At 34.5% G+C, this 14,279-nt stretch overlaps 1 protein-coding gene across 2 annotated transcripts in view; it reads right to left on the bottom strand.

Moving 5' to 3' along the window:
- LOC150100741 (uncharacterized) overlaps nt 1–14,279 on the bottom strand; it is a 207,183-nt gene that overhangs the window by 22,349 nt on the left and 170,555 nt on the right. For both annotated transcript variants that reach the window (XM_090401717.1, XM_090401718.1), the window contains exon 19: nt 7,398–7,485. In XM_090401717.1, coding sequence (XP_090257843.1) covers nt 7,398–7,485 — 88 coding nt within the window. The remainder of the gene's footprint in view (nt 1–7,397; nt 7,486–14,279) is intronic.

Raw genomic sequence — 14,279 nt, 5'->3', positions numbered from 1 at the left:
AGAGGCTTGAATTCTGTGAATGGGCTCTAAAGAAACTGGGCAAAGATATAAACTTCACGGCCGAGATCCTCTTTACTGATGAAGCCAATTTTTATGCCAACCAATGGAATGGCTTGCGAGATCCCCTGATCTTTTCGCACTTGACTTTTACTTGTGGGGCAGTTAAAAGCCATGGTGTACAAGGAAAAGATTAGAAACATGGATCATTTAAAGGAACACATTCAAAATGCAATTACTTGCATAACAACAGATATCTTGGAACGTATTCGCCATGAGTGGGAGAGAAGACTTTATGTGTGTGTGTGTGTGTGTGTGTAGAAAGAGGGGGGCAAACACGTAGAGAATATTTTATAAATATTTTGTAAATAAAGGTACATTTAGCTACAATTTCCCATTTTCCCTATGTATGCCGACTTTTGGGACACCCTGTGGTATTCCTCCATCTGAAACACAAAACTTTCGATGTTTTTGTCATTTGACATACGTATGTCATGTTGCATGTTGCGATGAACTAGAGAAGATGAGACCTGATATAAAACTATTCCTTGTTTGTTGTTGCACTATAGAGGATGTTTCATCATTTCAGCTGATTCTTTGACCAACTTGTAACAAATCTGTAACCTATGTGGAGCATTTTTATTTGTTGCCTTAGTACTTGATGTTTTGTTTCAGTCCTGATTTGCGTTTTCCTTCATTCTCAACATCCTTGAAGTGTTGGCATACCTCTCCTGACTTGCCTGTCTGCCCTATGTAGTGTAAACTACAACTCCAGCTGACTTTGTAGCTACATGGTTTTTTTGAGAAGCAGATGGAGAGGTTTAAGAGGATTCAGGTTATCAGAGATCTTGATAATGGGAGTGGCCAGCTTTATATTTTTTTTATGCAGCATCCTTGATATTTTAACTGTGACATTGTATATATGGGAGAATACTGCTCCTCTAAAGTCTTAGTTTTCATGTTCATCTACTTATCTTGGAGGTTGATGTAGGATTTTTTTTTTTTTTTTTTGATTAATGCTCTATTGTAACCATTCTTTGTTAGGATGGAACTTCAGTATTGTAACTCTTGATTTCTTTTATCTATGTTAGAGGAAATTATATAAGCCCTATTGCATAAGAAATAGATAATGCCTGTTTTCTGTGCTGAGTGGTGATGGGATGTGGCATGTAAGTAATATCCAGCATTTGTTGGCTTCATATATACTGAGTGTTTTTTTTGGATCCCTGAACAAGTGTATCCAAAATGGCAAAGACCTGTTTGCCTCTAATGCAACAGTAAATTTAATTTGAGAGTGAAGGCTGTTGAGGTATGTGACGACTTCTTCTAATTGAATAATTAAGCCAGGCCAGACAATGAAAATATCATTGACGTATCCCTGCCAAATTTTAGGTTGTGTTCCTTAGTACTGAAAGGCTTCTTTTTTTTGTTCTCCTCAAAACCACTCAATGAACAGTTTTGCTAACAAGGGAGAGTGGGAAGAGTCCAGTACTAGTCCTTCCTTCTGTTCAAAATATTCCTTCCTCTTGGAAGTTGAAAAATGTGCTATTGATGCAATATTTAAAGTGATCTGCTATGTCTGGTGGAAAGTGGTCTTGTAATAGTTCAATGGTTTCTGTTCTTGTGTTAGTGAACAGATTAACTATGTCTAGGCTTGCAAGTAGATTACTAGGATAAATTGCAATGTGTTTGATACTTCTATGAACTATGTCATATTCTTTATAAAAGAGGATGTTTTGCCAGTGTGGGAGTTTAGCAGGTTTGTTATATATTTGGATAACAATGAAGTTGTCGAATGTCTTGCATCAACAATAGGTCTCAACGACAAGTCCTGTTTGTGTACCTTAGGGACGACAGACATTCTTGGAATCAGAAGGTATCTTGATTCAACAATATTTTGTCTTCAGAATGTTTTTTTTTTAATTGAGTTGTTAGTCTTATGGATTTATCCCATGGAGGTTGTGATTCCATTTTTCATAGGTGTTAGTATTATACAAAAGTAATTGCATTCTTTCTATGTATTCTACTGGAAAATAAATCCTAGAACACATCCCAACTCAACATCAGCAAAGTTCATTGGTACTATTACCAGATTGATATAACAGGTGTGACTGAAACAAAGAAGACAAAAACAGGTGAGATTTTTCTAAACAAGAAATAAAAATGTTATATTCAGGTAATAATAATCATGGAAAAAAAGGAGTAGCCATAGTATTCAACAGTAAATACAAGGATAATCTTCTTAATTGGCAGGCAATAACAAGTAGAGTGATGTAGGCAAATATCAGAATGGAACTGAACAATGAGACTTATTTTATTTTTGAATATGATCCCAAAGAAGGTTCTACTAAGGAAGAAATGGACAAATTTTTTCGGGCATTACAGAACACAGCTGACACAAAAAAGGAAAGTTGATCCTTGTTGGAGATCTAAACAGAAGAGTAAGAAATGATTACCAGACATACAGAAATGTTTTGAGAAAATTTGAAGAAGCTAAGCAAAGCTAATAATAATGATAAGTACCTATTGGATTTCTTTTCAGGACATGGAAAAAGCTTAGAAATGGAGGAAACAGTACTGTATAAGGAATTGGAGATGATAAAGAGAACATGAAAACTGTAGACAAAGATATGCTAAATGTCTGAAGTAATTACTTTGAAAAATTGCTAAATGAAACAAGCAGTGTTGGCATACCGGTTGAAAACACTCAACAGGAATGCAACCAGGATTACATATATATACTTTGAGTAGTAAAAAGCCATCATTAGTAACACCATGGTCCAACATAAAAATTGCACAAATTCACATCGAGAGAAGATGCAAGAAAACTATGTTATTGTTGATACTGATATTTTCAAAATAGTTTCAGGACACAAGAGAGGATTTGAAATTGGAAATGATCATCATTTAGTTTTGAGCAGGATAAAATTAACTTTTGTACTGAAAAGAGTGTGTAAAAAATTTTAAAACAAATCAAAGTTGAGCAACTTTTAGAGTTGAACTGTAGACTCAAATACACAAGCATCATTGAAGAAAAAATGAAAGAATTTGAAAACGAGAACCAAACCAGTGGAGATTCAGTGGCAAATCCCGAAGAAAACATTGACTGATTCAGTCAGAGGTATGCAGTCAGGTTATCTGCAAGGCTAGAAAAACCAGAACTCCATTGTGGACTGACTCAGGATGTTAAAGAGGCAGTAAAGGAAAAAGAAGAATGCATATTGAAAGTTCCTGGCAAGTAAGTCAGCTTGTGCTCTTAGAGAATATAGATAAAAATGTAAAACGAACTAAAAAAAAGTCATGAGAAGACTTTGGTAAGAGAATAGAAAATAAATATCAGGAAGCTGTCAAAATATTCTGGAGGCTATTGAAAAAGGTTAGAAATGGGGACAGTACTGTATAAGGAATTGGAGATGATAAAGAGAACATGACAACTGTAGACTAAGATACGCTAGATGTCTGGAGTAATTACTTTGAAAGATTGCTAAATGAAACAAGCAGAGTTGGTTTAATACATGATATGATTCATATAGGTAATGAATAAAGTGGTGATAATGTGCACTCTTGTCACACATGGTCTGATTTAACATTAAACCATCTTCCTGTACCTCCTTCAAATTAACTGTCGACTTATAGCTTAAATAGAGGTAGAAAACACTCAACAGGAATGCAACCAGGATTACATATACAGGGTGTTCGGGATAAATTTGACAGTTTCGTAAGGAAAAAGAAAATCTTCTTTGTATCTATTAAATTTAATGAATTGACAAAAAAACATTACAGGCAGAGTTAATTACAATACTATCAACAAGATTTACTCAAAATAACCACCATTAGCATCGATCACAGCTTCAATTCTGCTTCGGAACCTCGAACAAGCTGATGCTACAGTCTCCCTGGGAAGGGCCGCAAAAACTGTTTTAATTTTATCCATTAACTGGGCTTTTGTATTACTGGAAGTGCGATTGGTGTCTTTTTCAACTGCGCCCCATACAAAATAATCCATGGGGTTAAGGTCTGGGGAGTTTGGAGGCCAAACATTTGGACTGGTGAAGTTGTAGAAATTTTCAGACAACCATTTTTGACTTTTCCCAGAGGTGTGGCAAGGGGCCGAATCCTGCTGCCATACATACGGCCTACCATTGGCTACCCTTGTTATCCAGGGCTTGACTACAGTTAGCAACTCCACGAACAAAGCCCGAATTCCAATGCCAGGGTTCTTCAACACCTGTTCCTGAAGATTTGCGAGGAATTCTGCTGTACGAACGCAATCAGATCGTCTGCTAGGGATCTTTCTTCTTGCTACATCCTCGTAGTCACCATTGCAAGTCTCTAGTTCATGCCTGATTGTTTTTACTGTATTCAGGGAGCATTGGGCAGCAGTCGTAATATCCTTATTTTGATGGCGGGCACGAATCATCATGATACAAGTTATTCTCTTCCATGATTCAGGTGGGTTCCAGCTATCCATCCTTTCTGACATCTTGTATATGAATGAAGAAGGGTCCAAACTTTTAAATGAAGAGAAGTGTGTGTTAATACATGTAACTTACGGAAAAATATAATTAATTATAAATATGTCAAATTTATCCCGAACACCCTGTATATACTTTAAGAGAAAAAAACATCAAAAACTTGAAATGTGGAAAGGCAGCTGGAGTAGATGATATTTGACCAGAAATGCTCAAATATGGAGATATAAAGGTTTTACAGTGGCTGCACTGTATAATTCAGAAGGCTTAGTCAAAGAGTTGAATTCCAGATGATTGGAGTAGAGCACTCATAGTACTCATCAATAAAAAAGAAAATAAAACTGAATGTGAAAATTACAGCGGTATTTCCATACTGAGTATTCCTGGTATGATTTATGCAAGTATATTTGAGAAACGGCCAAGAAACATCATGGAAAGTAAACCTGGTGAAGAACAAGCTGGATTCAGCCAAATAGAGATTTTCACTTTAAGACAAATAGTTAAGAAATCTTGAGAATATAACAAGAATTTGTATTTAAGTTTTGTAGATCTGGAAAAGGCATATGACAAAGTGCCAAGAAGAAAGCCATTCAAAATGCTGCAGTTATATGGTGTCAGTGGAACATTATATCAAGCAATACTTGGTCTCTATTTAAGCTGTAAATCGACAGTTAGAATTGAAGGAGGTACAGGAAGATGGTTTGATGTTAAATCAGACCATTTGTGACAAGGGTGCAAATTATCACAACTTTATTCATTATCTATATGAATCACATTATGTATTAACCTGATATCACAATTGGTGATCTTAATTTAAGCTCTTTACTTTATGGAGATAATGTTATACTTCTAAATAAATCCAGTATAAGTATACAAGATTTTCTGACTAAACTGAATAACGGGTCTAATAAATTTGGTATGAAAATCATCATTAAAAAGATAAATGAAAACAGGAAGAAACATTGAAGAATCAACTTTAACCTGAAAATGGAGAACCTATAGAACAAGTAAAACATTCCAGCTATTTAGACACAATTTTAAGTTAAGGTGGCACATTAAATATGGAAATAGGAAACAGAATTAGTAAAGCTGGTAGGAAGCCAACAGAATAATGTTTATAAAATGAGAGAAATTAGTCAAAACACTAAATTAGCTGTATACAGGACAGTGTTCAAACCAATTTTAACTTCTTGATGTGAGGGCTAGGTTAGAAATAATACACTTGATCAAAGACTGGAGACCTCAGATATGAAAGTTCTGAGAAAGAATGGGGAGTGAACACATCACATCAATGGCAACATCATATTAAAAATGAGGATATTAGGAAAGAACTTGCCATTGTTAGCATACTGGAAATGCATTAGCAGAGTTAATCACAGATCATATGGACACCTTGCATGCAATGCAAATTTTGGATACCACCACATGTAAACATTCAGGGAGCGTCTGCGTAAGTCTGGTAATAAAAGGTAGGATGTGCTGCATGTTTTGCACTGTACTCAATGTTAAGATACCATGTTCAGCTGAACTGACAGACTTCCAATGTCGGATGGTAGTTGAATGTCACATCAATGGTCTTTCTGTCCATGACATTGCTACCTGTCTCAACATACCAAAATCCACTGTTGCTTAATTCATTCGTAGATGGAAAGCTGATGGTGCTCAACACCAAGAAAACGTCCCAGGAGGTCACCAAGACACACGGGACGAGATTGACCAGCTCTTTCTCAGAATGTTTAAGCATCCTGCACATTAGTGGCAGACCTCGTAGTCAACCTGGAAATTGCTTCAGGAATATATGTCAGCACTAGAACTGTCTACAGAGAATTGCAAGTCTTAGGTTACTATGGCAGAGATGCTGCAAGCAAGCCACACATCACTCCCCTCAATGCTGAACGACATTTGGATTGGTGTCTTTTATACCATTCCTGGTATAAAAGACACCAATAGATGATTGAAAAAAGGATTCTGCAGAGCAATAAATCATGCTTCCAAATATTTCGTTCTGATGGTCATGTTTAGATTTGGAGATTACCTGGGAATGATTTCAGCAGGACTGCATCATTCCAACTATCAAGTTTGGTGGAGGCTTGGGGTATGGGGATGTTTCAGTTGGAGGTTGCTTGGTCCATTGGTGGATGTGCCTAAAACCATAATGACTGATGGCTACCTGAGAATCCTGGACAACTTTATGCTTCCAATGCTGTGGAAGTACTTTGGCAGTGACCCTTGCATGTTTCAGCATGACAATGCTCCATACTGCACTGCATGTCCGAGACCAGTTTCCACAAAACTGAATGATTCAGAGTGCAGTTCTCAACCCCATTAAATGTCTTTGGGATGAATTAGAATGTCGAATTTGCTCCAAACCACAGCAGCTGTCATCAGCATCAGCAGCAAGGATAGCTTTGCATAAGGAATGGAAGAATGTTCCTGTTGCAATGTATCAGAATTGGTTGAAAGCATGCTCTGAAGGGTAGCTGCTGTTCATTCGGGCCAAATGTGATCCCACTCAGTACTCGAAATGTAATTAAAGCACTTTTTTTTTTTTTATCGCAACCAGGTATACAAATACTTTTGTCAACATATTATATATATATAGTATATCTTCTTGTAAACATTGCAAACAAATCAAGAAATTGATTTCTTAGTCACAATCTCAAATACTAATTTTTATCAAAATAATTTTAATCAATTTATGATACCAGTGAAAGTCATATTTTTCCCACAATAATAGCATAATCCCTTATGCTATCATTGTAAATTATCAAACAGAGCTTTTTTTTTATTTCAGAAAATAAATAAGAGTATTAATAGAAAAATAATAAAAATGTTTGCAATTTAACATATATTTCATTTAATGATAAAGTAAAAGCAACACAAACATCATAGCAGTTCAATGTCCTTGAACCCAAATCATGAACTTACTTGTTTTACTGTCTATTATCTTTAAACTCAAAGATGTAGGCTTTTTGATAACTTTATCTGGAGATTTTAACAAGTAAATTCCTTTTGCCTAAATAAAAACAGATTTACAAAATCTTAGTATACAGAAAAGGTCCAAAGCAAAAACAGAATTTAACATTTCTCTACTACTAACTTTTCCATAATTATGATGGAGGGATAAATAATTCCACTCAAGAATAAAGCACTTATAGACAGACAATACTATTATTTGATTAATCTGTAAATGGATTATAATTAGCAATTTACCAAAAAGAAATCTGCTGGAGATTATAACTGCCATTACTTGATCATGAGAAAGAAGTCATAACACCAAAAAAGTAATATCTTCAGTAAATGTCAACTAATTCATCCTTTCCTCATTTCCCCTTGTTATCACAAATGCAGTTAGAAGATTAGAAAATAAGTACTCTTTATTTTCTAATAATCTATCTGCTAAACTGTATGTAACAAACAGAGACTAACGCACTTTTTTTGTCTTTCTTTTCTTTTGTTATCTTTTTTCTAAGTTTCATTTATGCATTTATTTTATTATATATACTTTGGTACCTTGGCTTGCAAGCATAATTTGTTCCAGAAACGGAAACGTGCTCGTAATCCAAAGCACTCATATATCAAAGCGAATTTCCATATAAGAAATAATAGAAACTCAGATGATTCATTCCAAAACTCAAAAATATTCATATAAAAATGATTAATACAAAATACATAAAGTAATTGAATTTATTGTATTGGGTAGGACAACTTTCATTGTCACTAACGGAATCACTGCTATCTGTCTCATCGCAATTAAAAACTTGCTGCAGCAGGTAACACTCAGAAACCATGAGCTTCTGAAACCTGGCAACGAATGCCACAGCTGCCTTTGCATCCGAACTCGCAGCCTCTCCATGCCTCACAACACTATGGATGCCACTTCTTTCAACCCTTTTCTTCATTGGGGGGCCATTATCATAGTACAGTTAATAAAGAACAGTCACTACATTTGGATACAAAATAAAAACATGCTTTACGCACACACACACGTGGTCACAAAGCTAGCATGAATGTGACTATACGAATGAGGTATGCCGACTGAGACCGCGCATGCGAGATGATTACCCACAATCCCAAGCGGCTTGTGATCATGTGACGTTCGGCAGACAAAGCGTATAGGTAATACAGTACTCGTATTGCAAGACTGTCGCTCGTTTATCACGTTAAAATTTATTAAAAATTTTTGCTCGTCGTGCGAAACACTCGCAGACCAAGTTACTCGCAATCCAAGGTACCACTGTGTGTGTGTGTGTATATATATATATATATCCTAATGAGATGGAAAGTATATTACACCTGAAATTATATTTTTCTTTTGATTCTTATTTTATCCAAGTACTTTTATTTAGTTGATTTCTTGATCATACTGATTATTTATATTTACATAATACTCACAGCACACTGCTATGCATTATGGTGAATATCACTACCCAACCTTTACTGAAGTCTCATTACAGTGGGATCTATATCCATGAAGATCCTAGATGCTATCTTGATGGCAGAAGTCATTATTTGATATAAAAGTAGCAAAATAGTGAGTCTCAATACTGTTATAATACTTTGGATTCCAAATAGTTGTAATAAGTATTTTAAATGGGTTGAAGAATATATTATATGATATGAAGTCAAATACTTTATATAAGAAGTAGCACAGCCATGAAGATATTTCACATGCAAACTTTTTTTACTTAGGCTTAGGTAAAAAATTAAAGACTAAAACAAGAATATAATTTCTTTTCAAATAAAATATACAGTTAACCCTTGAAGGACGTGGGTTTGAACTGCGTGGGTTTAGTTCCACTTATATGAGTTTTTTTTTTTTTTAATGAATATATTGGAAATTTCTTTTAGAGATTCAAATATTGAAAAAATTAAGAAAAAGTTAGGTATGTCATGAATGCATAACATATATGTAGATACTAATCTATTTTATCATTTACTACCATAAAATATACACATCTATTATAAAAATAAGTTAAAATCTATCAAAACTTACACACGCAACCACTTACAGACCGTAAATGGCCATTCGCAGTATTAAATTATAACTGCATAAAATAACTACTATTAATTAGTTAAATTAATTAATTAGCAGAAAAAAATTATGATTCATTCATTAGTGTATAGGCTAGACTACCAGGAAGCAATCATATCGATTGAACTAGGCTACCACAAAGCAATCATATTGCTGCTTCTTCATTACCAACACATGAACCATTATACCTGTAAATAAATGTGAACTTCTTTTTCACATTATCTTTTCATTTTTGATGTCTAGTGTTAGTGATACATATGACATCTACAGTGTTTTCCATCATATAAGACAATACTGATGTAGGTACTGACAGACATGATTTGTCTTGTAAACATATGATGTAAACTTATGGTATTGATAAATACAGAACATTTTTGTAAATGTATTTCCACTTCCTTATGATTTTCTTAATAACTTCTTTTCTCTAGCTTACTTTATTGTAAGAATACAGCATATAATACATATAACATACAAAATATATACAGGGTGTTCGGGATAAATTTGACAGTTTCGTAAGGAAAAAGAAAATCTTCTTTGTATCTATTAAATTTAATGAATTGACAAAAAAACATTACAGGCAGAGTTAATTACAATACTATCAACAAGATTTACTCAAAATAACCACCATTAGCATCGATCACAGCTTCAATTCTGCTTCGGAACCTCGAACAAGCTGATGCTACAGTCTCCCTGGGAAGGGCCGCAAAAACTGTTTTAATTTTATCCATTAACTGGGCTTTTGTATTACTGGAAGTGCGATTGGTGTCTTTTTCAACTGCGCCCCATACAAAATAATCCATGGGGTTAAGGTCTGGGGAGTTTGGAGGCCAAACATTTGGACTGGTGAAGTCGTAGAAATTTTCAGACAACCATTTTTGACTTTTCCCAGAGGTGTGGCAAGGGGCCGAATCCTGCTGCCATACATACGGCCTACCATTGGCTACCCTTGTTATCCAGGGCTTGACTACAGTTAGCAACTCCACGAACAAAGCCCGAATTCCAATGCCAGGGTTCTTCAACACCTGTTCCTGCAGATTTGCGAGGAATTCTGCTGTACGAACGCAATCAGATCGTCTGCTAGGGATCTTTCTTCTTGCTACATCCTTGTAGTCACCATTGCAAGTCTCTAGTTCATGCCTGATTGTTTTTACTGTATTCAGGGAGCATTGGGCAGCAGTCGTAATATCCTTATTTTGATGGCGGGCACGAATCATCATGATACAAGTTATTCTCTTCCATGATTCAGGTGGGTTCCAGCTATCCATCCTTTCTGACATCTTGTATATGAATGAAGAAGGGTCCAAACTTTTAAATGAAGAGAAGTGTGTGTTAATACATGTAACTTACGGAAAAATATAATTAATTATAAATATGTCAAATTTATCCCGAACACCCTGTATGTGTTAATCGACTGTTTATTAAGTAATTCGGTAAAGCTTCTGGTCAACAGTTGGCTATTAGAAGCTAAATGTTTGGGGAGTCAAAAGTTATATGTGGATTTTCGAACAACGTGGGGGGATCGGCACCCCTAACCCTCGTGTTGTTCAAGGGACAACTGTATTTCCTCATCCAGAAGAAAAAACTATCTCTAATCTAAAGCACTGTAATAAGGTGGTGATGATACACCATTTTGCTACTTTTACATGGAAATATAACTTCTGCAAATGAAATTAGTCTAGTTCCCACTGATGAGAATGCAACAAAGGTCACCAAGAAAGTGCTTAGAGAGGCTCCTGCCTACCACGGAGAAGAGAGTTGAGGAGAACCAAAGTGGTTTTGGGGAGGCAACACCACAACAGTTTTGCTGCCAGACAGCACTATATTGCAGTGCTGTTTGACAGCAAAACTACAGAAATAACAGAGCAATCCAGATAGAGCAATGAGAAATCTGTTCAGATTTTCCTCATGAGATTCACAGATGCTAACAGAATTCTTCCAAACCGTAGCAGTTTATAGAATCTTGGCAGAAGGTTTTTGAACCAATTTTCAACCTCAAAGGTTGAAACCAGCCTGGATAGTGACTCTCAATAAAGCATGGCATAATAAACACCTAATGAGGGGATGTGTTATGCATTATGGGATCCAAACAAACAATCCACTGTGAAGTCAACTACTTATATATAAGTAACTTAATCATAGATTCTTACATATGGAAATAAAAATGCTATCCAAATGTAAGTAAACATTTGTTTGTTTACACGTGGATAATATAACTTGTCAAGATATAATTTATAAAGTGTAATGTTAAGGTCAGAGGTGAATGACAATGCCACTCATCATCTCATTGCTGATGATGTCTCTTTATTTATGACTTATAACTGCACACACTGTTAAAAACATTACAGCTCACTTATGCTATAAGCTATAACAAACTACTAAAAAGTGAGTCACAGCAATGCAGGAACAAATTATTCCTTTAGTTCCTAAGGATTCAATGTGGTTAGAATTAAATTTAGGTTAAAATTTAATTCTAACCACAGGTTAGGTTAATTCTGTTAAATTTAATTCTAACCATAGGTTAGGTTAAAATTCATTTTAAAAAATTTAATTTTTTAAAATGAATTTTATTTATTTTTTCTTATTAAAACTGTCTTTATCAATTTTTTTTCATTATTGTCTTTAACAAGAATGTTAAAAATAAGACATCATTGTTACTGTAAGAAAACTATCTATAAGAAAGAATGTTTCTCTCATGTTATCTTAAATAGAATTTAGCTTTGATGTAGTTTCTAAATAATTAATTTGTAATTTTATCTGTATTATTTTTATTATTATTTTATTTTATTTTTAATTCACTATTGCTCATGCCAGTAGAATAACCAGTGATCAAATCATTGTTTCTTTAGCTTACTGTGTGAAATTTAACTCAGCTTGTCCTTGTATATTTGTATATACTCAGATGATGACCTTAATATGAAGGTCGAAATGTTGGGAAATTAAAAGTTATTTATAACACGGTTGTAAAGTCCATAATTTCTAAAATGAGTCTTTATCATCAGGTTTAAAAGAAGTAAACTGTAAGACTGCCTTACTAGTACATAAGCAACTAAAACGTAACATGCATACCATTAATATCATCACATTAATCAAGTCCCAACACACATTTTTAATTAAAATGATTTGACTTTTTTGGTTTTTAATTTGTTTTGAGAGGTGGGAAGGGAACACACACAGACATTTTAGTTTCAAAATGTGACAAAAGCAAAAATTCCCTTTATGTTCTTTATCATCCATGTGGATCTTCATTTCCAAAATTACTACCACGTGCATTGCCTATTTAAAGAAAATGGAGTTTAAATATCCTGGGCACTAAATTCATCTTACTAATAGATATTAATTATATATTTCCAAACACTGAGACTGATGTTTTGCTGTTATGTTCAGTGAAAGCAACTGATAATGATGAAAAATTAAAATACAATTTTATAAAATAATTATAACAAATAACCCAATTTTTAATATTAAAATTTCATGTTTTCCATGTTTGTAATTTTTTTTAAATCTGTTTAAATTAATCGACCAGTGAATGCTCTTACCTTCACAAGTAAATGATTTTTTTTTTCTGATAAACACTCTTTATCTATCATCTGGTTTACACAACCTGATAATAAACAACCTGATTTATTAAACCTGATTAAACAGAATAACACACTCAAGCACTTTTAGAAATATCGAAATTTCAAACTAAAAACTGATGAGTACAAGTTCATTGTTATAAAGCACTACAATATAACACCTGGTAAACCTATGCATGCCTGATATTATTCTATCAGACACACACACATTTCAAATATTTATACAAGGTTGAGAAACTAAGTTCTGATGGTTGTAAATGAATGAAATGAAAACATTTTCAATATTACTTTGTTACACGTTTACACCTATTGTTCAGCTACTTCTCCACATATTTGCTTCCTATACTGAGAGATCTGTAATATTGGGACACAAGTTTTGTATCTCTCTTCATCAAAGGAGTCTGTTGTCAGTATTCTAACCCAATCTTTCACAGCTGCGTTCATACCAGCATAGTTGTTGAATCACTCAGCTTATAAAAAACTCTTCAAATGTAGAAAAAGACAGAAGTCACTGGGTAGCAGGTAAGCTATGGGAAGGGTGTTGGAAGATTAACCTGTTGAACTGTTTAAGCAGAGCAGTTAGCATGGTTTATTTTTATTTTTATTTTTAAAACAGCAGTGTTGGAGTCATGCACAGTTGCAAATCAAGATAACTACACCAAGGAGGACTTGTCTCTTGTTTCAAATCTGTGTTTATTGTTGTTCCTTGAAGCATAAAGTCAATTGTGTACCTTAGGACAGAACATCACATATGTCCTAAGGTACACGATCTCCCTGGAAGAAATCATCTGATTGAATTTATTTACTTTTGGAGATCTACTATGCTGCTACTGCAGTGTTTGCTGGTTACTCTGGTATCATTTGAGAAATCTAGATTTCATTCTCTGTCACAATATTATTCAAAAATTTGTCACCTTTGTTATAATAACTTCCAACTACATTATTTGCAAAATCATAAGAGCACCCTGATGATTTCAGGCCTCATATGGATTATTTTGTTCAGATTTGGTTGACAGGTTTTCATGGTAACGAGGATATGTTGGAAAGGGTACAGAGAAGATTCACAAAGGTAGTCAGTGGTCTTTGGAAAGTGGAGTACGAGGACAGATTGAGAGAATGTAAGTTGCAGAGCCTTGTGAATAGGAGGAAGAGGGGGGGGGGATATGATTGAGACATATAAACTGGTCAGGGGTTGTTATC

This window comes from Typopeltis vanoorti, chromosome 12, assembly GCF_054136105.1.
Source record: "Typopeltis vanoorti isolate ZY-2024b chromosome 12, IOZ_Tvanoo_1.0, whole genome shotgun sequence".
In the NCBI taxonomy this organism is placed as follows: domain Eukaryota; kingdom Metazoa; phylum Arthropoda; class Arachnida; order Uropygi; family Thelyphonidae; genus Typopeltis; species Typopeltis vanoorti.
Note: the sequence above shows the minus strand (reverse complement) of the source record. Positions and strands in the feature narration are given on the sequence as shown.